This window comes from Pan paniscus, chromosome 8, assembly GCF_029289425.2.
Source record: "Pan paniscus chromosome 8, NHGRI_mPanPan1-v2.0_pri, whole genome shotgun sequence".
Taxonomy (NCBI): domain Eukaryota; kingdom Metazoa; phylum Chordata; class Mammalia; order Primates; family Hominidae; genus Pan; species Pan paniscus.
The window spans coordinates 44,157,070-44,183,778 of record NC_073257.2 but is presented as its reverse complement, the minus strand read 5'-3'; the positions used below and the strand labels follow the sequence as shown (position 1 = coordinate 44,183,778).

General features: G+C 36.8%; 1 protein-coding gene across 11 annotated transcripts in view; it reads right to left on the bottom strand.

Annotated features, from left to right (window-relative positions):
• Positions 1 to 4,129: 4,129 nt before the first annotated feature.
• The window catches only part of ZEB1 (zinc finger E-box binding homeobox 1), a 209,934-nt gene continuing 187,354 nt past the window's right edge, over positions 4,130 to 26,709 (bottom strand). For all 11 annotated transcript variants that reach the window (XM_034930243.2, XM_034930233.3, XM_057298838.1 and 8 more), the window contains 5 exons: positions 22,435 to 22,637; positions 18,596 to 18,701; positions 11,383 to 13,193; positions 9,212 to 9,392; positions 4,130 to 6,653 (listed from right to left, as the gene is read on the bottom strand). In XM_034930243.2, coding sequence (XP_034786134.1) covers positions 6,058 to 6,653; positions 9,212 to 9,392; positions 11,383 to 13,193; positions 18,596 to 18,701; positions 22,435 to 22,464 — 2,724 coding nt within the window. In that variant the 5' untranslated portion in view covers positions 22,465 to 22,637 and the 3' untranslated portion in view covers positions 4,130 to 6,057. The remainder of the gene's footprint in view (positions 6,654 to 9,211; positions 9,393 to 11,382; positions 13,194 to 18,595; positions 18,702 to 22,434; positions 22,638 to 26,709) is intronic.

The window sequence follows — 26,709 nt, the reverse complement described above, 5'->3', positions numbered from 1 at the left end:
TTTTATCAAATAAGTATTTTATACTTTTGATATTTAAAACATTTCCATTCTTATTGCTAGATAGAATATGATTGACTTTTGCATAATGACTATGTATCTTGGAACTTTACATTCACCTTTTCTAGTTTTTTGCAAATTCCTCTGTTTTCCATTCTTATCACTAGATAGTATATGATTGATTTTTGCATAATGGCTGTGTATCTTATAACCTTACATTCACCTTTTCTAGTTTTTTGCAAATTCCTCTGTTTTCCATTCTTATCACTAGATAGTACATGATTGATTTTTGCATAATGGCTGTGTATCTTGTAACCTTACATTTACCTTTTCTAGTTTTTTGCAAATTCCTTGTTTTCTACACAGACAGCCACACTATCTGCAAATAAAGTTTTACTTATTTTTTCCCCAATGTGTATTTCTTTCATTTATTTTTGTCATGTTTCCCTGGGTGGGATCTCCAGTACAATGTTCAATAAAGGTGTGAGAGCAGATATTCTTGCCTTGTTCCTAATTTTAGGGGGAGAGCATTAGATCCTACACACTGAGTATGATGTTAACTGTAGGTATTTTGTTGATGCTCTTTATTAGGTTGAGAAAACTCCCTTCAATTCCTGAATTGCTGAGAACATTTATGGCTTGGTGTTTAATTTTGTCAGATGCTTCTTCCACACCTATTGAGATGATTGTTTTTTCTTTTTATGCTATAGTGAATTACACTACAAACGGTCCCTGCCTTATGACGACTTGACTTTATATCTTTCATCTTTATGATGGTGCAAAAGCAATACACATTCAATAGCAACCATATTTTGATCAAAATATTTTTTGATTAACCATAATTCTGATTTTTTTGGGCCAGCAATATGCAGTACAATACTCTTGTGATGTTGCAAAGCAGCAGTGAGCCGCAGCTTCCACTCAGCCACATGATCATGAGGGTAAACGACTGATATGCCACAGTGTACTATGTTGCCAGCATTCAACACTTTCTTATAAAATAGGATTTGTGTGAAATGATTTTGCCCAACTGTGGGCTAATTAAGTGTTTTGAGCATGTTTAAGCTAGGTTAGGCTAGGCTATGATGTTCAGTAGGCATACTAAATGCATTTTTGACATGGTATTTTAAACTTATGATGGGTTTGTCGGGCTTTAACCCCTGGGAAGAAGCATCTGCAACTGATTTTTGAATGCTTAAAAAGCTTGCACTCCTAGGATAAATCTCACTTGGTCATGATCTATTTTACTTTTGATATATGGTCCAAATTGATTCCTAAATTTTGTTAAAAATTTTTGTATCCATGTTTATGAGCAACATCAATGTGTATGTAGATTTGTTTCTTGTAACGTTATTGACTGGTTTTGGTACTAGGTTAATGCTGGCTTTACAGGTGAAGTGGGAAGTGTGTTCTCCTCTTCAATTTTATAGATGAGTTTGTGTAGAATGGGTACAGTTATGTTCCTTACATGTTTGGTAGAATTCACCAATTTGTTTGGGCTGGGAATTTTCTTTTTGGGAAGATTTTTAACTAGAAATGTAATTTCCATTGATAATAGAAATTTAGGTTATCTATTTCTTCTTGAGTGGATGTTGGTAGTTTGAGTCAAGAAATATGTCATTTTCATCTAAGTTGCCAAATTTACTGGCATAAAGTTCATTAATATTTCCTTATTATTTCTTTATAGGCTCTGTAATGATGTGCCTCTCTCAGTCCTGGTATTAGTAATTTGTATCTCTTTTCTTCTTTCCTAGATCTATCCTGGTAGAGGTTTATCAATTTTACTAATCTTTAAAAAAATAGATTCTGATTTCATTGATTTACTCTATTTTGTTTTCTGTGCTATTATTTCCTCTTTCCTGCTTGGTTTCGGTTTAATTTTGTTTTGTTTAATTTCTTAAGATGGAAGCTTAGATAAGATTCAATCCTTTATTATTTTCTAATATAAGCATTTAATACTATACATTTTCTTATATTCACTGCTTTTGCTGCAAGCTACAAGTTTTGATATGTTGTATTTACCTTTAGCTCATATTTTATAATTTATTTTTAACCACATCTGGGCTAATGTGTTGTCAATTTTCCAATAATTTGGGGGATTTTTCAGATACATTTGATTTACTGATTTCTAGTTTAATAAATTCTTTTGTAGTCAAATCAAATACTTTATTTGCAATTCTTTTAAATCTGAGAGTTGACTTATGGCCCATAATATGGTCCCTCTTCATGAATGTCCCACGTGTTAGGAAAAAAGTGTGTATTCTGCTATTGTTGAATAGAATGTGAACTAGAGCAGAGGACAATGTTCACATATTGAACATCCTAATATATTCTCCCACTGATAGGACGAGATGAAATCTGTTCTACATTTTCATGTCAACATAATCACTGTACTTTAATAGTATCCTTTTCAAGGTTCTTTTTAAGTTTGCACACAGATTTGAAAAATCTCATTCCCCATCCATTCTTTTCCACCAGGCTATGAAATGTATATTGGTCTTATATTTTCCATTCATATACTTCAAGGCGAAGATTGAGATACTGTAAACTATTCTCACATGAGATGTGATACAGGCTAGGTAAGAGCATGGATTTCAGGCTGAACATAGTGGCTAAAGCCTATAATCCCAGCACTTTGGGAGGCCAAGGCAGGAGGATTCCTCCAGCCCAGGAGTTCAAGACAAGCCTGGGAAACAGTGAGACTCCCTGACTCTCCAACAAACAAACAAACAGCCAGGTGTGGTGGTGTATGCCTGTTGTCCTAGCTACTCAGGAGGCTGAGGTGGGAGAATCACTTGAGCCCAGGAGGTTTGAGGCTGCAGTGAGCCATGTTCACATCACCATACTTCAGCCCAGGCAATAGAGCAAGACCCTGCCTCAAAAAATAAAAAAAAAAGCAGCATGGATTTTGGACTCAGATAAGCCTATGTTCATATCCTCATTCTGCTACTTAAGACGTATGTGTTCATGGGCACATTGTCTTTATGTGTATTTTTTATGAGGCTTTTGTGAACATTTTGATAGTAGTGAAATACCCGTGCATGCCATGAATAAATAATATATGGCCCTGCTATTATTTTTGTTGTATGTCATATGAGGGAATACTGGGAAAGGTCCATGTACGTTTTCTTTCTGAAAAGTTATGGTAATGCCTAAATTCCTTTATTAGTCATTTATCCATACATAGCAAGCACTGCCCTCATTGAACTTTATTATTACATTGTGGATACCTCCTAAGAAGAGTTTCTTATTCTTAGTTCCTGACCCTTTTCAGTCAATCTGTTTATTGGTAGATGCTCTCAGTGACAGGGGAAATCAGGCAACATGGTAACGTGCACCTACGAATATGGGGTCCTAGAAAGGCAAGTGAATTCTACAAAAGGAGAGCTGACTAGGATTGGTCCTATCGCTCCTATTGGAGGTAGTCATGTCCACAAGCCAGCAATACCTGTGCCATATACCATGAGGTTAAGCACCAGGAAGACACCTAGAAATACACTTTCAAAAAATCAAAATAGTAAGGCAATAGAAAAAGAAGGCATAATTTATTGTGTCTATTATGACTAGTGTTTAATAAGACTTATAAGAAAATAATCAAATTATTAGATCATTTAACATATATTCTGGAATTAGAAGCAAAAAAAAAGTGAGAACATAGCTGAGCTCCATAAACATGCAAATTATATTTTTATTCAACAAATATCTGTTGTCCCAACTTATGCCAGGCACCCTGTTAGGCAGTGAGGAATGTGAGAGTGACTATGACAAATGTGGTTCCTGTTCCTAGTGGGGAAGGAATATAAATAATAGTATCAGAGGTATGATGACAGAAGTGCAGGAGCTGAGAGTCAGAAAGGCATCTAAACCCAGGCTTCCCTGAAATGACCTGAAGCATGAAATGTGGAGGATTAAGGATTTCAGGAAGAAGGAGCAACCTGTGAAGAGGTTTTGTCAACTCTGACCTCTCCAGAAACATTTAGCCACAAGAAAATCCATAATTTAGTGAAGAATGTCTAAAACATTTAGTGTTACCCAAATTCAGCTCAAGATGAATCAAATGCAGGATGACAATGTACCCCATTTCACAGTTTTCCAAAGAAAATACTGATAATGATGAAAAGAATGACAGCAGTTCAGGCTTGTTGATGCATTTTATTGTGAGATGGGGGGAGTCTGGTAAAAAACTAGAAAATGACCATGATGTAACAAGGAACTTAAAAATGAAGAGTCAGATCTGTAACTTACATACATGAATACAGGAACAAATTGGCACAAAATGTTAAACATTGTTCCCAACACTGTTTATAGAAGTTAATCCTAATTTGGCTTACTAAGGAAATAAGAGTTTTATGGTTAGGCTAATTTCTTAATAAAACTGCAGAGCATCATGCTATTAGTCACACAGTGAATTTCAAAATTTAAGTTTTATATTAAAAACTGGGTAAAGGTAAAATGACTTGATTGTAGTTGTAAAACTAATACATTCCCATTTAAGTTCTGTTCTACAGTCCAAGGCAAGTATAAATGTTAACATAACACTGTTAAATCAAATCTCAATGCAGGAGAACCAATTGCATCTCTACTTTAAATCTTATCAACTTTCCAAATTTTCATACTAAAATATATTATTGTATTAATACAAACTACAGTATTATACACTACACTGTGTAATAAATAAAGAAATATAAAAATAAGACACATAAATATAAAAGTTTTCTAAAACTAAAAGTACATATGTCAGTAAGAAGGGTATTAATACTGCCAGGTTTGAAGACATACAGTACAAAAATGTTGCACAGATCTATAAACTAAAAGAAATAAAATAATACTGATAGGTAAAAATCAGCTAATGTTGTTAATAAATTGGGTCCATAATAACTAACATTTGGAAACAGTTATGAGCCAAATAACAACAGCATGTCCATGTCTGAAATGCAAGTACATGGATAAAGCAGATTAGAAAATTTCCCTTTCGTTTTCTGTAGAGAAATTCTGAAAATCAATCAACATAAAATCAATACCGAGGAATTGAAGGATGAAATGTCCCAGTGTTTCAGTTTCTCTGACAGAGTCAGTGGTTTTAAGTTTTATTTGGGAATTTTGATACAAGAGACAAATCAACAAATGCTAGTTATTGTAGGCCACACATTGGATGAAGGCGGGTTAGAGCCTTGAAAATACTGAGAAATGGCACTTACAGCACACAGGTCTTGCTTAAGGCCAAAGGAGATACAAAGCTTCATGTCATATCCTTCATATGTTACCACATATTCAAACACAATCACAAACACTGATTCTGATGATTTTGCTGTCCTTATCAGATTAACATTGTTAGTCCCTGCAATCAGAACTCAATGGCAATCTTTTGAACTCCATTTTAAACCACGTGAGTAAGAAACTTCAGTTCTTCTATCAGCTGCTTTCTTAAGGCTAACAATACACTTTAAATGATAATACGCTCTACTAAGACATCTAAATATTAGAAATTACTACCTTCTAGACTGAATTTATAAAAGGTAGTTAGCACGGGTTGGAACTACATTATACTTCTCTGTGAAGGGAATTTTGTAGTGCAGAAGTTCTCACATTTTAAAAAACATAATAAAATACTGAAGCGGATTTAGCATATGTTTACCAATAAAAAATTATAAAATTTCTCCCAATTGTACAGCTTAAGAATAAACCAACATAAGAGTGATAATACTGATAAAACAATGCCAGATGCATATCTAATTAATCAGCTTCCTTTAACCTCTTGTATCGTTGCTCTCTGAGTCATTAAGGTTTTCTAATCTGCTGCATGTTACAAACTTGTTCCTAACTTTGAAAACTGCATGAAAAATTACTAGGTCTGAGGTTCAGGCACACCCGGATTTATTTTGTGTGTGTGTGTGTGTGTGTGTGTGTTTTTTTTTGTATTTTGTATTTTTTTAGTTTTTACTTTACACAGTAGTGAACAGGAATCACAGCATACAGGTTACTGTGTTTCCATGAAAAGCAAGGATAATATTGAACAAAATTCATTATCAATTAGAATTTATTTTCCTTCTAGAAAAACGATTAGGCTTCATTTGTCTTTTCTTCAGACACTTGCTCACTACTCTCGCCTACTTTTTGTCCTAAGCTGCTTGCTTGACTTTCAGCCCTGTCATCCTTCATCAGACCTTCAGTTTTTGCTTCTTCTCCCTCATTCTCTGCCTCTTCTACCTCTTCTTCTTCCACTTCTTCCTCCTCCTCCTCCTCCTCTTCCTCATCCCCTTGTGGTTTTTCACATTCTTTTTCTTCCTGCAATTCTTCCATCTCTTTATCCTCCTCCTCTTCCTCTTTTTCACTGTCTTCATCCTCTTCCCTTGTCAAACTCTCTCTCTCGTCCGAGTCGCCCTGTGAGGGAGACGCCCTGGCACCCACGTGCTCGTTCGAGAGGATTTCAGGCCCTGCCTCTTCCTGCTCTGTGCTGTCACGTTCTTCCGCTTCTCTCTTACAGTAGGAGTAGCGATGATTCATGTGTTGAGAATAAGACCCAGAGTGTGAGAAGCGCTTTCCACATTTGTCACATTGATAGGGCTTTTCTCCAGAATGTAATCGCATGTGTTCAATCAAATGATGTTTGTGTTTAAATGCCTTTTTACAGATTCCACACTCATGAGGTCTTTTACCTGCAAAATAAGAATTCTGTTAAATAAAATGGTGGTATTCAGCAAATAAAATCCTTATATGGTTTTTGGGGTACTTCATGTTGTAGAAAGGGGAGGGTTATTAGTTTCATTTTTAAAACATTTCCAGGTCCCAAACTCTTTGTAATATAATATCGCAATTTGGTTTGTTCTTTACATTAAAAAACGTAGTGCTCTACACTCTGCTGTGCAGATGATTAGGTCAATGGGAGCTACATGAGATTGAAATGCCAAAAATACAAGCATCATGACAGCGAGGTGGAAAATGGGCCAAGTGCAGCTGGGAGGAGATGTCTGGTAGTGAACGAGCACAGTGAGGGCAGGCAGGGACAGACGTGTTGCTCACCTTGTGTTCATTATCACTACAAGGTCCCTTTTTAGTCATTTTGTTTTCCTAGTCACAAGCTCTGCCCCCAATGAGATTTTAATGTTTACTATACTTTTTATATACGATAAAACTCATAAATATACAATGTATATACTGAGCTTCTTTAGAAAACCACAGCCATTGTAGTATCTCAGATTTTTTTGCCCCCTAAGAAACAAGTTTTGGCCCGTGAGGGCAATATTGCCCCTCCTGAGAACGCATGGGCTACAGGAGTGCTGCTGCCCAGACATGAAAAGGACTGGCAACAACTGATCATAGTCAGGATCGATAATGTCCAATTTCAGAGCTATCAAGCAGTTAACACTAACAAATGCAGAAATGATTTTTAATTTTAGAAATAGTGTAGTTTTTCATATATATTTTTCACTTTGATATTTGCTAATATTTAACTTTGCCTGGAGAGGAAGGGGATTTTCTAACTCTTCTTAGATCTCTGAAAACCAGAGGACTGAGTTACAAGGGGCTGATTTTGAGAGGTGTGACTTTCTCTTATGTAACCAGTTTTTAGCTCCAAGAACCTTCCAAGTGTCACTGTATGAATCCACAGATTGAAGAAGGAAAAACAATTCTATCTTTTCTCACAAGAGTAAAAAATACACTGAAACAGTTAAGAATATGAAAGATAAATATGGATACTGTAGTCATAATGGCTGGTAGTGGGGGCAGGGAAGAGCAGGTAGGGGATTAAAGAGCTCAGGATAAACCCAGCCCCTTCTACAGCAACCCATGTTAGAGAGAGAGACACAGGAGTGTGCTGGAGCCAGTTTGTACTGGCTGGAGAGAGTCTACTGCTAAATTTTCAGGAATTCTGCAAGCTGACATCACATTCAAGCTCGAAATCCACCATGATGGGAGTATTTATGCCACAAAAAGCTGCAAACACTACAAATCAGGGCTTCCCCACCCTTCAGAGAACCAGGTGTTAAAATTTATCAGTACTTCACTGATGGAAGGAATGAAATAGGCCAGGAGTTGGCAACTATTTTCTGTAAAGGGTAGTGAGTATTAAAGGCTTTGCAGGCCAAATGGTCTCTGTAGTAGCTTCTCAATCCTGCCATTGTAGAACAGCATGAAAGCTGACATAGACAAAATGTAAATGAATAGGCGATGCTGTCTTCCAACTAATTTTATTTACGGATGCTGATATTTGACTTTCACATAATTTTCGTCAGTCATAAATATTCTTTTCATCTTTTCCAATCATTTAAAAATGTAAAAACAAAATAAAAAACTACCATTCTTACCTCATAGAAAAACATGGGTATGCTCACATTTGGCCTGTGAGCTATAGTTTGCCATCCCTGAGTCAACCTAAGGAGGCATATTTTGTGGCAGAATTACAGGATCTCAGAATTACAGGATCTTAGAATCTTCTAGTCCAACCTCTTAGGCAGAATTTCTTACTTAAAACAAAAGATCTTGACTTGCCAGGACAGCTTGCTGCATGCTTATGAAGCAGCTTTTTCTTTTATGAAGCCAGATCCTGTCTCCCTATGACTTTAGCCCACTGGTCTCATATTTTTTATTAATGGGTACTATGTACTATGTTTTTATTAATATAGCATAAGCTTGCATTAAATGAATGCAGACAGAATAAATGCTGTGTCAGCTTAAAGGAAATAAGTCATGAAAAAAACAAAAAAACAGATGAAGCAAAAAACCAAAAGAAAGGCACAGACCTTAAGTACTAGGTAGAAGTGGGCAAACAGGTGAAAATGGCCAGATCAGATAAGTAAAAAATAAGAAAATTAATTCTGGGTCAAGCGTGGTGGCTCATGCCTGTAATACCAGCACTTTGGGAGGCCGAGGTGGGTAGATGGCTCGAGCTCATTAGTTCAAGACCAGCCTGGGCAACATGGCAAAACCCGTCTATATCAAAATTGGCCGGGTGTGGTGGTATGTGCCTATAGTCCCAGCTACTCAGGAGGCTGAGATGAAAGGATGGCTTGAGCCCGGGAGGCGGAGGTTGCAGCGAGCCGAGATTGAGATTGTGTGCCACTGCACTCCAGCCTGGGTGACTAGAACCAGACCTTGTCTCAAAACAAAATAAAAAAAAAAAAAAAGAAAGAAAATTCTAAAACTTTAGTTTTTAATTTTGCATCTTCCAGTATATCATATCATGGGCACTTTATGTTTGTGTTCACTGACATACCTGTGTGTTCATATTTATGTCTCAATAATGAACTACTCTTTTGGAATATCTTGTCACACAAATCACAAGCATACATTCCATTTTCTGTCTTCCGCATTTTCTTTTTGGGAGGTGTAGAATCAGAGTCATTCTGATCCTCTACATTTGATACTCCTTCTGAGCTAGTATCTTGTCTTTCATCCTAGAGGGAGAAAGGTGTGAGAAAATGTAATTTAACATTAAAAGATAAACAAGAGATATACATAAAAGCATGAGATAAAGAACTACTTTAACTTATACTTTTATACTTTCAAGGACTTGACCAAAGCAAGCACACTGATCTTCACTGCACATGTGTCCCAAGGGTGGGGCCAGATCACAGGTGGAGATGACAAAGACAAGAGTGAGGTTGGGGATAACACAGTCAAAACCATAGCAAAGACATATACTCAACTGGTACTGGAAAGAAAGCAAGGACACCGAAAAGAAAGCATGTAAAATATATAGTAACAGAGTTTACCTAGTTTCATGTGAATCATTACTTTACGAGAAATTTGCAGGTTTTAACTTATTAGTTTGCTAATTAATCACTCATTACTAACTGCCATCTTTTGCCTTCATTTTTCTCATTCTGGGTTTCACTAAGCAAAAGCTAACATTCTATTTTTAAAACCTGGTCTTTCAATTGTATCCTCCAGAACTTCAGGGTTCTTTAACCTCCACGGTCTCCTTGAAAAGAGAGAGGTGTGCTCTACCACTTGTCTAAGGAGCAAGATGGAAAAACAATGCAGGAGGGTCTATCTTTTTAACAGAAATAATTGCTAATCAAAATGAACCTTTAGAAACTCCAGGCAGTCTCATGGAGATAATTTTGGGCAGCACGTTCTTATGTAAGCCAAATAACCCTGCAGGGAGCCTGTTGTGGAACTGGGTCCCCTAAGATCTTTCTACCTTATCTAGAGTGTTCCACGCCATTGCCTCAAACCCACACATTTTCTAAATGTTGAAGGTTTTTCACAACATTTCTTATGGCTCTATGAGGCAAGAGAGGTGCAGCCATTTGTCCCTGTCATTTGTGAGTGGCCCTGGTGCTGAAGTAACTTGATTCTACTTTCACTGCTACTTGATCTAGTCACGTGACACGTGAGTCTATGAAATGCTAAGGATGGCTCTTTTTCTATTCAAAGGCATGCAAAGTGTTCTGTACACTAAAAATTTAGAGGAATTCAATGATCACATAAGAACTTTTTTTCAAGAGTTATCACAATTACAGGAAACCCAATCAATAGCAATATTTAAGGGAAAACAAAAGCAGCAAATACAAGTTTGAGCAGGATATTGAAATTATTATACTTATAGAAAATATTTGCATAAAATATCAAATTTGTCTCTAGTATTCATTTGATTCCATCAGAAATTGATGGAAAAAATGGGAAAACATCAACATCAGTGACATGGAAAAAGTCTGGACAATGAGGCATACAATAGCTCTATCCAAAACTATTGTGGATTTTGGGGTAAGACCAGTTCAAGGGTTCTTCCTGGACAGAATAAACACTGTTCTGGTAAACACTGTGATAGTTAAGGAGGAAAATGCATATGTATTTTTAGGTTCACAGCCACACTTCCTCATATACATTATGACTGAACACTGTTTATGCACAGTTCATAAAATGATCAGTAAATTCACAAGACGCGTTCTTTGTATACTTCATTCCTGTTTAATTAAAACCTTTTATAAACAGATGTATTAGTATATAAAAGTGATAGATAAGTTTGCCTGGTATGAACCTGTGAATGGGAACATATTTTCATTAATTAATGACCATAATCAAGGCAGAAACTATTACTAATTTTAGGAATTTAGCTATAAAAACAGAAACCCAATTAGCGAGTATTTCAATTTTGTTTTTTGATTTCTAACTTCAAACAGGTTTTTAGCTGGGACTTATAAATCATCTTTCAGTAGAATAGCATTTCAAACTTTAAGCTGGTAACAATACCCTGGATTAGCAAACAACCAACTGAAGACATCATGCCAGAAAAGTTAAAGCAAACATTGATCCTTTTAAAAATGACAGTTTGTAATAATCTAGTTGGCTCTACGGGATTGATATTTATTAGACAAAGTTAATTGAAATTAGTCAAATAGCATATTACTAGCCAGGTTCAGGATGGAGGTTATTTTTTACCTGATTTCCATTTGGCTGGATCACTTTCAAGGGTGGTTCTTGGACTGCAGGGCTGACCGTAGTTGAGTAGGTGTATGCCACCTGGGGAATCAGAATCGTTTGCTTATTGGCAGCTAGCGCTCGTAAGCATGGAACACTGTTCTGGTCAGCAATGGCCACGATTGTGGGTAACTGGGCAGTGACTGTAGGTATAGCAATATTTATGGGGTTGGCACTTGGTGGGATTACATTTACAACTGGTTCTGAGTCTGTAACACAACTGTCCTTTTGTGGCTCCTTTTTTGCGCAAGACAAGTTCAAGGGTTCTTCCTGGACAGAATAAACACTGTTCTGGTAAACACTAGTGATAGTTGACCTTTCTAATAATTCTCCCTGTTGCTTTGGTAGTGAAAGATCAAGAGGTTCTACTTGTGGCTCTTCTTGTGCACCCTCAGCTGTGTACAAGTAACCCTGTGTATTTCTGGATGAGGAAAGGTTTAGAGGTGATGGGGATGGTGTACTACTTCTGGAACCATTGGTGGTTGATCCCACCGGTAAAACTGGGGAGTTAGTCATCTTCAAAGGACTTTGTAGATTTACTGTGCTGTCCTGGGGTTCATTTGCATTTGCAGATTGAGGCTGATCATTGTTCTTGGCAGGGATATTTACTTTGCCTGGTTCAGGAGAAGATGGTTCAGAAGACTGCACTGAAATCTGTCCAGCTTGCATCTTTTCAAACCACTTTTTTACTACATCCAGTGGTAGGTTTACTGAATCAGCAATTTTTGAGAGCTCTTCTGCACTTGGTTGTGCATTCAAAGCATAATATGCTTTTAGGAGAGACAAGAGGTTCTTTAAAGGTGGCTGACTAGGAGACAAATTGCCATCTCCAGTAGCTGATGAAACAGAGGACTCAGGCTTCTCAGCTTCTGCTGCAGGGAGTGGAGGAGGCTGAGTAGGCTGCTTTAGGTCATAGTGCTTTAATTCTGGAAGTGCATTAATATCTCCTGGACAATCATCACACAGAAGACAAGTGCTATCATTCACCCCCCCTTCAAAGCTTTTGTCCTTCTCAGACTTAACAGTAAGATCTTCTGGTAACTTTTCACTTTTACAACTGTTTGTAGCGACTGGATTTTCTTTTTTTAAATTTTGAGGAACAACTTGAAGTTGGCTAGGCTGCTCAAGACTGTAGTTGATGATAATTTTGGTTGTTCCATCTTGATCAACCAAAGGAAGACTGATGGCTGAAATAACAGAATGGCCACCTTGTTGTATGGGTGAAGCATTGATTGTTTCTTGTTCTTTGGATGCAAGATTGGCTTGATTATTCTCCAACACTTGCCTTATTACATTACCATCTACCGCCACTTTAAGTACATTCTGAATATCACTTAAATTGATACTTATGGGAGACACCAAACCAACTGTTGGCAGAACAACAGCTTGCACCATGCCCTGAGGAGAACTGGTTGCCTGTAATGGGCCACCACCAGTGAAAACCCCATTTTGTAAAGGGGTTGAACAGTTGATTCCTGAAGCAACCACTATGGGTTTGAATTCATAATCCACAGGTTCAGTTTTAATTTGGTTAACAGAAAGTTGTTCTTGAAGGGGTTTATTCTCTATCTTTTGCCGTATCTGTGGTCGTGTGGGACTGCCTGGTGATGCTGAAAGAGACGGTGAAGAACACTGAGATGTCTTGAGTCCTGTTCTTGGTCGCCCATTCACAGGTATCAAGCTGATACATTTCTTACTGCTTATGTGTGAGCTATAGGAGCCAGAATGGGAAAAGCGTTTCTTGCAGTTTGGGCATTCATATGGCTTCTCTCCTAAACAAACAAACAAACAAATTATATTCACTGAATTATTACATATAAATTTTTATGTATCCTCATTTCCCTAAAACAAGCAGTATCAATTTTAAAAAGAAGACTGCCATGCATGCTTGTGACAGAACTGTATTTAGAATAAACTTTTTAGCTTCAAAACCTATATAGATGTGATGAACGCTAGTAACTAAGTCTGACGTACATGTTCTGCTAACCAATCATGGAATCTTCTCAGCATATGTGTATAATATTTCCACCAATCTTTATAACTTCAAATAATTCTCAAGTATCAAAAGTAATTACATTCTACTCTTTCAAGTATGTTTTTTCTTATCCCATTTCACCGACCTATATAATTTTCTATATTTTACTCTACTCAACCATCTGTAGGAGAAATATTAAAGAAAAGAAAAATAAGTAAAATGTCCCATATGACTTAACAAGTATGAATATCTATCTTTGATTAATAATAATTCCTGTATCCATAGGGCTTTCTTGAAAATAGTTTTTCCCTAATGGGAGGAAAACTTACATAAGATATTCTATAAGCATTGGCTTATTAAACTGAAATGTATATACTCCCAGGATAAACACTGTAGTGGGTATCAAAGCACCTTGGAGTTTCAATTTTAGTGACAGTGGATATGATAAAACATTATTTTTATATTAAAACAGAGAAAAACACATTTGTGTGACTTGCTAGGAAAAGCCACGCACTGTCAAAGTAGCCTTTGGCTTGCAGAGGCTTCCCTCAAGCTGCTTCCCTAGACTCTGTGGGGTAAAAGGCATTTATTCCCCTTGGCTGTTAGGGATACTTTGGTAGAAAATTTTGAAAGCACCGAGCTAAATGCAATATTTTCCTACAAACCTAATGTTTCCTTTGAGTTTTAAGTTATAGTTCACTAATTTATAATTTAAAGGTTACAGACTATAAGCTTCAGTAAGGCAGGAGCCTCTGAGGCTTGTTTGCCATTTATCCCTTGCACCCATCAAAGTACAGGTTGCAAAGATGCTCATTAAACCTTTTTTGGATGAGTGAATGGCTAATTGTTGAATGATGAGATGTGATGACACTGATTTGTCTACTTAGTATCAAAATAAAACTCTCCATCTCCTGCTCTTTTTAAGAATTAAAATGAAAGCAGTGAGGAATCAATTTAAGTCCTACTAAAAATTGCTTAATAGTAACTTCAATGCTATAGTTTAAACATGTGAGTTATATTTTCTAATAAATATGATTATTTGAAGAATCATATATAAGAATTGGAAGAGATTTAAGAAACCCTTGTAGTACAGCCTCCTTTTCAATGAAGAGTTCATTTCATATCATTCTTGACACCAGCTAATCTCTGCTTGAGCTTCTTTAATAAAAGGGGAGTTCGGACCTGCTGGACAGCCCTGCACAAGAGGGTCCTGTCTGGTTCTGTTGAGGTCCATGGATTTGGGTTCAAATCCTGGCTCCATCACATAGTATTTTCTTAACCTGTCCAAGCCTTAGTTTTTCAATGTGCAAATGCAGATACATTCTCATTGGACTGTTATAGGGGTCATATGAGATTATATAGCAAAACTCTTAGTATGCTCTCAACAAATGCTAGTCACTTTTTAAAAAGGCAATTCTACTAAGAGACAGGCTGAGTTTGAGCCAAAGTCGGCTTGCTATGATGCCTATTTCCCTATCCTAGTTTGTCCTGATGCCACACAGAACAAGTGTAACTTTTCTTCTCAAGTCAAACCTTCAAATGGATCAAGAGCTGCTATATGTATTCTTAAACTTCTCTTATATAGGTTAAATATACCTAGGTCCTTCAAACATTCTGCACAGGATGTGGTTTTTAGAACCCTTACCTGCTTGTTAACCCACCTCTGGAGATTCTCCAATTTATCAATATTTTTCCAATGCGATGCCTGGAATAGGATTCAATTCTCAAAATACAACAGACAAAAGTTTCCAGTGGTGGTAAAACAAGGAATATACTCTAGTATATCTCTATTTTAACACTTTTAATTACTTGATAACATTTTTACATGAACTACATGCTTATTTTCCTTCTAGAGACGCTAGAAAGATAAACATCTATAATACAGACTATTTATTTTTTTAAAACGGGGACAGAAATGGTACGTAAGGGAATGACTTTGGGTCAGGATGACTACATCACAGCCCTAGCTTTGCCATGTACTACCTGAGTGACCTTGGACAAGTTAATTAAGCCCTCTGAGCCTCAATTTTCTCATCAGTAAAAAGTAGAAAATAATAAAACCTACTCCATAGGGTTATCCTGAGGACTATATGAATTAATGCATACAAATAACTAACATGTGGCTATACATAGCTGAGGATCCAATAAGTGCTAGTTATCATTATTATTGTTAAAAATTATCTTGATATTTTATCATTGCCAGAAAGAAAGTTTACACAACAATTATTCTAAAGCCAAAGTCACTATATTTGTTAATTTAAAACTCCTTGTTTCTAGCTTCATAGCTTTATAGTTTATTAGTTAGGCATATCACTAATTTATCTATCGAGGTTAGGGTTTACAAGTAGTTTAGCCTGAAGGTTACATCAGGAAGTTTCACTACTCAAAGTTCGGTATACTATGTATACTGACTTTTTTTTTTTTAATGGCTAAGGTGGGTGTTTGGCTGCATCTGATACAAAAATTTTCCAGGCAAAAATTACTAAGACCATGGAAAATTATTTTTGGGGGTGGACCACAGCCATGTGCAGGTGTTCTTTTGTCTCTAATCTGAGTGGAGGTCTGGTAGCCTTTTCCTCATGATAGCTCAATTCCTACAGGTAGAATCAACTAATTATTAACACACATGGTTCTGCATAGGGTCATGATCAAAATTTTTTGGGTACCAGTATTTAGCAATAATATAGGTAATTTTAGAGGGTATAATTTTGGATCCTGATTCTCAACATCTTTTAAAAAGTCATGTGAAAAGAAAGTTATGGAGGTTTCCTAAAAGATATTCAGCTCTTCCATTATTAGATACCCTAGGCAGAGCTTTTCAAACTATTTGTGGTGAATGACCAATTGGCTTTGTTTGGTTCTTTTTTAAGTTTCCAATCTACTGTGGACCAATATTTTATAAAATATAGTAAAATGTCACAAAGTCTTGGTATAATAAATGCTAAATGCTTACTCTCAATTTCTGTACTTATCTCAAGAATGAGTAACACACGGTTTGCAGACTGGTACCAGTCCTGAGATGTCACTTTGGGTAGCCTTTGCTCAAAAATCTTCTCTTGGAATCAACCAGACCATCAGAGAGCTGTGTACTTAAACTGTATCTACGTGGCCACCCTGGAGCAATGCTTTTCCTAAATAGCACTTTGGTGAACTATGACTGGCTTCTATTGAATAATCTGATTTAAAAAAGAAACCCTATCAAATTCTCTGCTGTGTTATTTTAAGGATATTTCTGAGGATTATATAACTTCTGTTTTGTTCTTTTCTCTTTATGTTGTTCCAAGGAATAACGTTTTCTATGGACTTGGTATCAGGAAGGAAGAATAGTCCTTTTTCTAGCAACTGATTTTTTTTTTTTTTTTTTTTTTTTTTTTACTTACAGACACCCTGGGTCTTGGTTACTGATTGTCATTTTCTTCCTAAACCTTAGAGCTTAATTTGTGGTCCACTTCCAGCATATGTATGGCATTTCACAGCATTCATTTTGTCCCCCCAACAATTTACTTCATGTTAGTGTTTCTTAATTTTTCCTACATATTTTTAAATTAAAATTACTTGCTATGTTAAAGGTATACAAGCCTCACATTAGATGTTTTAAAAACAAGACAGAAATAAGTACATAATAAGTGGACAGTGCAGAGTACAGTGGGAGCTTTGTGTTCCATGATCTGGCCTAAATTTGCATTAGCTTTTGAGCAGTATCAGCATACAGTCAGCTCATATTAAGCTCTGGGCCATTCAAATTTACTACTTGATTGAGACTGATTTTTAAATACCAATGCTTAACTTTCAACTTCTTATTTCTAGACCAGTATTTCAATCCTTGTTCTGATTTATACTTTCCAACTTTGTATTATTTATAGATCTGATAAATCTTCCATGACTGCAATATGACAAAATGAATATGACTCATTATATACATGAATCTTACTGTTAGCTCTATTTTCCTTCCTCTGCCCTGATTTCAACATTTAAAAATCCCTCTTGAATTAGCTATATCTTTATTAACAACTTTAAATCATCTCTGGTAAGAAGGTAGGTTGTTAAAATATATTATTATTGATAAAAATTGTTCAATAGCATAGAAGCTAAGAAACAGAATATTGTGGCAGGCTGCAAAAGACAACCTCTACTTTTTAGAAACAATAATCAATGTGTGAAAATAAATGTTTTGGTAAGGATCTTGGTTTGAGCATTTTCAAGTGGTAACTTCAGCACGTTTAACATTGAGGGTTAGCCTTAATGAGCAATACAGTAAAACTTTTAGAAATGCAGTTCCAAAATAAAACATAAATATCATCAACTATGCTTCACAAAGCTATCCAACTATACTTTTTTTGTAGGAAGATGTTTGTAAAATGTAAATGTCAATACATAATTTTCACAAAATAAGCAATGTGTGAAAACCCATAATTTCCCATTCATGGTTAATAATTTTTTCATTAAAATGATTTAAATCTAAAATAACATATCAAAATTTATCAGGAGATGAACAGATTTCATAGGGCATTGTGGGATACCAGCAAGTTTTCCTTTTGCGCTTTTGTTCAAGTAGTGTCTCCAAAGAAATGCAAATATAGCTCTCTGTTTACTCTGAGTTCCTAAAATAGACATAACACTTTCATCGCATAATAGTATTAACCTTGTAAGTAATAATTTACAGAATGACATGGAATACAGGTGAAGATGGTGGGTGAGCACATTTTTCTTTCAGATTCTCATTAATGCTGTAATCCTTTCACTCCCTCTCATTGCCTCTATATCATCTCTCCAATATTTTCTAATCTTGAGTTCCATTTCAACTTTTCTCAAATAAAGGATGTCTTCACTTCCCTATTCTCTTGTGCAAATCGTATCTCTATACTCTTTTCCATTCCCCTGCTAATTGTGCAAAGGAAGCAATGACATTTACATTCATCAGAAAGCTAATATGTTTTCAGGTTGTACTTACTAAAACATGCTATATTATCTTCTGATTAGGAAATCTGGAGTATGTCATACTATATTAATTTGATATACTTTAGTCAAAGGTTAAGACTCTAATAAAACATAAAATAAACATAAAATTCCTCCCAATTAGTGTATGCCAAAAGAAATGCAAGGAGTTTCTGATCATGTACGTAGATTACATGTTATGATATTTATTTATTACCACATATGCTATGATATTCAGGGTATAGAAAGAAAAAAAATATTTACCACTGTGAATTCTTAAGTGCTCTTTTAGGTGATGTTTGTATTTGAAAGCTTTTCCACACTCAGTGCATTTGAATTTACGATTACACCCAGACTGCGTCACATGTCTCTGTAAGAAAAGAATTGGTATTTTATTTGTAAAGCAAAAGATCTTTAGACTAAAGAACATCCAATCTACTAAGAGTGACATTTTTGTGAGCCTGATGGTTGTTTTTTTTTTGTTTCTTAAAGACCTCAAATTGCAGCAGTCACGAAAATCTAACTCTTGAAATTATTAGCAGTTGTAGCAGTCACAAAAATGTAACTCCTGAACTTATTACCAAAAAGGATAGTGATAGTGGGGACAGAATTCGATACAGAAAAATACCAACTTTCTAAAGTATCAGAGTTCATCCTTTATTAAACAATATTCAAAATTAGTAAAAATAAAGTAATATATACTTTGCTAGGAACTAGAGGTTAACTTGTTTGCTTTCCAATTTATAGATATAGAAACCGCATCCACAAATACTGAATAACCTGTCTAAAGCTCACTCAACAGAACAAGGTCCTGAATAGAAGAAAAGACAGGATTTTTCCTGTACTTTATCCTGTCTCTTCTATTTGATATTTCCAAAATGTACTTTAATCTGATGATTAAAAAAATACTTCCAGTTTTTTCAGCCAAATGTGGATTATTATAATAGCTTTCTGTCTGGTTTATCAAATTCCCATTTTCACATATTTCAAATGTATTCTTCATACTTAGATTAATCTTACAAAAGCACTGCTTGAATTGCATTCTATCAACTCCTCCTCATAAACTTCTGAAGGATCCCCATTGACCCCTCAATAAAGATTCCAAGTCTACAGATTCCAAGATTATAGTCCCTGAGTTTCCAAGATGATTCTTCACCAGTTTTTTATGACAAGTCTATGCCTCAGTCATTTAGCGAGCCATGGTTTTCTGCACACATATTGCTCCTCTTTATCTTTTGGCTTTGGTTTACATAATTCCTTACTCCTTCACTGTGTTTTCCCATAATTTTGACTATTAAGATTCTACCCAGCCTTTAACGGCTTAACTCAACTACTGCTTCATGCTCTTCCAACTGGAATCTCCCTTCCTTTGCCTTTTATACAAGAAGGAAAGAGAATTAGTACTTACTCTGAATCAGGTCCTACTTCACTAAAACCCATGACTTAAAACACCAAATATATGGTGACGACTCCCACATTTGTATCTCTAAACCTCTCCCCTTAACTCCAGACTTTTACAACCAACTGCTTATTTGATATTGCCAGTTGGAAGGTGATAGAGATCTGAAACTTAACATGATTAACACCAAACTCTTAATTTCCCTCCTGCAAGCCAGCTCCGTCTTTAGTATTTCCTATCTCTGTGAATAGCACTATCATTTATTTGGTTATAGCTTAGGCCTTAAACTTTGGAGTTATTCTTGATTACCCTCTTACTCATGTACCCTCACCCAATCCATCACAGCAAGCATATGAACATATTCTGAAGCCAACAATCTTATTTATCTGTCTGCCACCAAAATCTCTGGCCTGATTACAGCAAAAGCCTCTAAAAGATCTCCCTGCTTCCATTCTTGTCTCTCTTATCTATCATCCAACAGTCAGTGTTCCCCTAAAAATAAAAATTAAAAATTCCTGGATCCTTGACAGGCATCCCCACTGCACTTTAGAATACAATCCAACGTCTTTATCTTGGCCTATAATATGTAGCCCCCAACACCTCTCTGGCCTTACCTTTCTCCCTTTCACACTGGCCTCTGCTGTTCTCAGTGTGTGCCCAGCAGTGTGTGCCTCAAGGCCTTCTTATGTTTCACTGTTTCCTCTGACTGGAATGCCCTTCTCCAATATTCCATGACTGGCTCCTTCACTGTATTCAGATATCCCATTCTCAGAGAAGTCTCCCTTCTCTGTGAAACCTAGCAGCTTTCATCACTTTCTATCCTCTTATCCTGCTGTATTTTTCTTCATAGTATGTATTATTTTATTTCTGTTTTATATAATCTATTAATGTATGGTCCCTACTATCAGGGACTTCCTTTTTGACTACTGTGCCTTTAACACCCAGAAGAGGGCCTCACATATAAAAGAAACACAAATGTTTGTTGAATAAACAAGTTAATAAGACTTGAAAATGCTTGTTAGTCACAGTATGATTCTCAAGGGCCAGCAAAATATACATTCTACCTTTTAGTTTGCTGCCTTGCAAACTAAATTGTTTCCAAGACCTCCCAGTTATATTTCCTCACATTACTGGTCCCCATATTTATCACAGCTCCTTCCTGACCTTAGTCTGACCCACGGTTTATATGTAAATCCTACTACATTTGCACCCACTGGAAAAATCATCATAGAATTGGTTTTCGTGCTCATCAAAGATTTTGGAGTTTGTTTTTATAATGGCATCTTCTGCTTTCACCACCAGTTCAATCTGTCCTCTCCTTTCACGATGGCCCTTGGAGTAGAGGGAATATAGTGGCAGCAGCTGCAGGATGGGTCTGCTTCCTGAATGTCACGTGAGTAGGCTCTTTCCCAAGCCTTGTCTACACTGTGGCCACATCACAGCGCTAAGGTATAAAACATACTCTTCTGCTGGTCTCTCTGATAAGACTCATTAATAGGGGCACTTGGAAGGAGACGGCATTTGCCTTCAGTCGTCCCTTCTCTGTATTAATTTCGTCCTTCTCTTGGAGCTCTCACCTGTTTCAAGTGCTCCTTCATGGGCTTATGGACCATAAACCTATAAAATCTTGGTTCTATTCTCCCTGATTGCCACCCTCTTCTTATTATCTTGTTATTTCATGAGTACTGTTGCCAAAGTACTAAGGAAATAGGTTGACTCTGCTCAGTCATTCTTTTTCTGTTACAATTTTTTTTTGTTGTTTGTTTGGCCTAGCCATCACCTTAGCAAATGGTCTAACTTGTTCTCTATGGGATATGTGACACATATTAGGTACATCCATAGGGCAGAGTTCAGGTATGTAGATATACATCATTCTTTGATGTAAGAAACTGGAAATGTGGCCTAACCCCAACATGTACCCTCACAAACCCTGTGTGGCTGAAAATTTATTTAATTTTTAAAGTTAGAATTAAGGCAATATTAATTTCATTGTTGATGGCTGATAGCTATGAGGACCTTGTAAAAGAAGAACAACTGATAAAAGCTTTTTTGACTTTAATCCTAAATATAGAACCAGCAATTTAAATGTAACTTATAGTTACAAAACAGTCTTGGTTTATACTTCTGAAAACTGGGGCACAGTGACACAGAAGTAGAATAAACCATATAAAAATTGAGTCTTCAGAATAAAAAAATCTAAACTTTAGATTTTTAGAGGAGGCAACTCCCTTTACTATGGGGGAAAAAAAACACGTAGCTTATACTGAGAATAAATAGTAACTGGTTCAAAGAAACTTAAACTTTTTAATTTGACTTTCTTGTCAATTTGGTTAGTATAATGTGGTTTATATAGTCAGTACTTATTTTTCCTACACTGAACATTTTAATAGAATGCAATTTAACATCTTCTAAACTTGAAGAATTAACTGTTATGGCATAAGCAAAATAATTAAGTCAAGATGGAAAGGGTCTTACCTGAACAAAATACTGAGTTACCTCTAAAGTAACGTTCATATGTGGTTTTTAATCTCAGGAATGACCAGATAACTCAAATAAATAATCATTTTCACTTTTATAAGGCTGTAGATATAGCACTGTTTAGTACATTCTTTTAACTTTCAAATATATTAAAATCCTTGCCTTCCATTGAGGGCTGAGTTGTCAAAATCTGGAAAGTTAGTGAACTCTCAGTCATTGCACTTACTTGATCTCTTCCTGATTTATGTGATGTCATGTGACGTTCAAGTTGGGTTCTGTATGCAAAGGTGTAACTGCACAGGGAGCAACTAAAGTTATCTTCATTCTTTTCATGACGATATTTAATGTGTTCTTTCAGAGAGGTAAAGCGTTTATAGCCTCTATCACAATATGGACAGGTGAGTAATTGTGAAAATGCATCTGGTGTTCCTGTAAAAGAAAGATCATATATTTTAAACTTAAAACATTCAGAAAATATTACCAAAGTTTCCACTGAGTCCCTATGCTATGTTCCAGATATTGTGCTACCCACTTTATATTTGATCCTCAAAACAATGCAATGATACTCATCTCTATTTTATAAGAGAGAGAACAGTGGTTTCCAGGAAGGTTAAATAACTTAAAAGAAAAGTCACAGAGCCAGAAAATGATGAAGTCAGGGTTCAAATATGGGCTGTCTGACCTTCAAGTCCCATTCTTTTTCCCTAAACCACAATTCTTCCCTTTTGTCATGTGATTAGCTAGAAAAGAAAACAAAAGTAAAATTAGAATGTAGGTTGTCTTTGTAAGTGTATACAGATTAAAGGGGAATTTTGTGCTCTACAACAGAGTCTATTGGTAACAATGGTATGTATCATTATTTATTTAATGTTTATTCCTCTGATTTTGAAAATGAAACTACCAAGTCATCATCATCAAAGAGTAAACAGTACACACACACTATGTTTCCAAGAGTCCCTTGCAGGTAGGTGTGGCCATAGGACTGAGTTCAGACCAAAAAAATAGTGTGTAAGGTGGGGAAGGAAAGACTGATGGGGGCCAGATCTAGGCCTGCTACATAAACACATCCCATGCATGACCCTGCTTGTAATTTCCCCTATTGAAATACACTGGCAAATCTGCTATATAACTGTATATGTATGAATATATATAGCTTTTAGAAAACAAAGGCATTCTGAATAAATTAGTTTACTGAATGAATGTTATTTTTACACTTGGAGCTGTCTAAGCCTGACAATCCTAAAATGTAATATTTTGCCAATTAATATTATTTAACTAAGAGTAGTTTTCCATATTTGACATTTCTTCAATGAAATAAGTTATTAAGTGATATCTTTTTGTAAACATCATCTCTATTTTCATTTTGAATTCACTATAGAAAAACAAACCACCACAGATAATTTCATAAAATCTCCAAGTGCTTTCTGAACATATATTCCTTTATTCAAGTCCATATAAACCAAATGTCTTGCTCAAGGACCAGACTGCAAATAATAGACTGAGCACCTGAATGTTAAATAGTTGGTCAAATATGTTGAGAGAGGGGCTTCAAGATGGCTGAATAGAGGCATCTGGTACTCACCTCCTCTACAAGGAAAAACCAAAATAATGAGGTGATAATCACACTTCACATAGATCATCTAAGAGAGAACACTGGAATTCAACAGAAAAGTGACAGGAAACACCTCAAGTAAGGAAGAAGGAAGTAAAGCAACCTGCAAAGGCTCTCCAATGCAGGGAAAGAGTAAGTGAGAGACCCCCAGGGGTCCACATTCCCACCATGGACTCCTGCAATCCTAGCCATGGGAGAACCCCTGGACCATCGTGGGCTCTGAGACTAACACAGGGAGGTATGTGGAGACCACATGACAATGCTGCTCCGGAGAGGGAGCTTATGCTGAATCTGTACACCCCCTGAGTTTTAAGTAGCTACAGCACAGCACTATTTTGAGAGCCCAACCCCCAACAGACTACATCCTGTTGAGCCCCACTGACATACCTCCCTTCCCAGTCACCACTAATGCTGGTTGCGGCTGCTAAGGCTGAAGTGCAAGCCATTGGCAGTGACCATACCTCCTCCCAGCAGAGGAGCTGCACACATTTTTACATGCCCCAAGGACAGACTCCCCAACAGACTGCTGCCACTGTGGGCTTCCACCGCTGGGGACAAAGTGCTAGCCACTGGCAGTGACCCTAATTTCCTCAGCAGCTGAGCTGCTAAGCATTTATAAGGGACCTGAGGACAGGCTACCCCATCCACAGCCGCTGTCTGGGGCTAAAGTGCACATTTCCCAGCTCCCTCCCTATGGCTGCTGCCACCGAGAGCAACCTTGCCCTCCCCAGTAAGAAGGCCACAGTGCAACCACTGATGTCCTTACCTGAGCACTCTGCTGGTGGCCTGGGATCATCCTGCCCCTGCCATGATAGCCAATGCCTACACACACCACCAAGGGGCCTGAGGACAGGTCTATCTGGCCCAGCTTACCTCCTCCCCAGTTTCCGAGCATGCTATTCAGGGACGTGGGGATGACCCAGCCCAGTCCAACACTGTTGTCACCTGAACACTCCTCTTGGAGGCCTGAGGTTGGGTCCACCCAACTTGCTACTATCACTACAGCTGGCACCCTCCTGCATGCACCACCGGTAGGCCTGGGGACTGACTCACCCAGCCCATTGCAGTCACTGCCAACACCAGCGTGAATCACTAGGGAACCAGAGGGTGTCCTGCCACTGCTACTGCCATTGCCCAAGTGACATCCACTGCCCAGGAGCCTGAGAACCTGCCCACCTGCCCAGCTTACCACTGCCACTACCAGCACCCAAGCAAGCCACCTGGAGTTCCAAGGATCAGCCCAACTGGACCTGCTAACACAAGGTGTCAATGTGCCACCCTGTGGTCTAAGGACAGGTACCGTAAGCCCGTTACTACCACCGCTAGGGCCCAAGGAATGGTCCACCTGGCATCCCTGTCCCAGCCAAACTTCACCTCAGCCTCCACTAACAATTGCACCTAAGCCAACGAGGAAATCACGGACCCTACTCACATTATTTATAACAAAAGATATCATACAGAAATTACACTACCACATGTACCCAGAATCAAAGCCAAAGTGCCCAACTCAACCAATGAAAGCAAATCCAAAAAACCAGAATAATTGACTATTATACCAGATGTGTGGTATATCAAGGTAAGAATACAAGAAACATGAAAAAGGAAGGAAATATGACACCTCCAAAAAATACAATAATTATCCAGCAACAGATTCCAATCAAAATAAATTTATGAAATCCTGGAAAATGATTAAAAATAATGATCTTATAAAAGCTAAGTGAGATAGAAGAAAACAGAAAAGCAACACAAAGGAACCAGAAAAACAAATCAGGATATGAAGAGAAATTTACCAAAGAGGTAAGTATCATAAAAAAGAACTAAACAAATTCTGGAATTGAAGAATTCACCGAATGAAAGACAAAAGACAACTGAAAACTTCAGCAATAGACTAGGTCAAGCAGAAGAAGAATTTTAGAACTTGAAGACAGGTCTTTTAAAATAACCTAGTAAGAGAAAAAAGAATAAAAAAACAATGAACAAAGCCTGTGTGACATATAAGAAACTATAAAGTAACCAAATATTTGAATTTTTGAAGTGTTATAAGGCAAAGAGGAAACAAAAGGGATAGAAAACCTATTTAATGAAATAATACCCAAAAACTTCCCAAGTCTAGCAAAGGATTTAGACATCCAGATACAGAAAGCTCAGCGAACCCCCAAATAGATACAATTCAAAAAGATCTTCTCCATGGCACATTATATTCACTGTCAAAAGTAAAAGACAAAGAGATATTCTAAAAACAACACGAGAAAAGTGTCCAATCACTTGTAAGGGAACCTCCATACGACTAATAGCAGTTTATCAGCAGAAACTTTATAGGCAAGGAGAGAAAGAAATGATATATTTATTCAAAGTATTGAAAGAAAAAAACCCTGCCAGCCAAGAATATCATACCCAGCAAAATTATCCTTCATAAATGAAAGAGAAATAAAGTCTTTCCTAAACAAGTAAAAGCTGAGAGAATTCATGACCACTAGACTGGCCCTACAAGAAATGTTTAAGGGAGTCTTATCCATGGAAGTGACAGGAAGATATCTACCATAATGAAAACACATGAAAATATAAAATCCACTGGTAGAACAAGTACAAATAAGAAAGAGAAAGAACTCAAATGTTACCACTATAGAAAGCTACCAAACCACAATAATAATCAGTAAGAAAGAAAGGAACAAATGATACACAAAACCACCAGAAATCAAAATGACAGAAATAGGCTCTAACATATCAATAATAATAACATAAATGGATTAAACTTTCCACTTAAAAGATACAGATTGGCTGAATGGATAAAAACTATGACCCAGCTATGTGCTGCCTACAAGAAATTCATCTCACCTGTAAAGATCCATATAGACTGAAAGTAAAGGGACAGAAAAAGATGTCCATGCA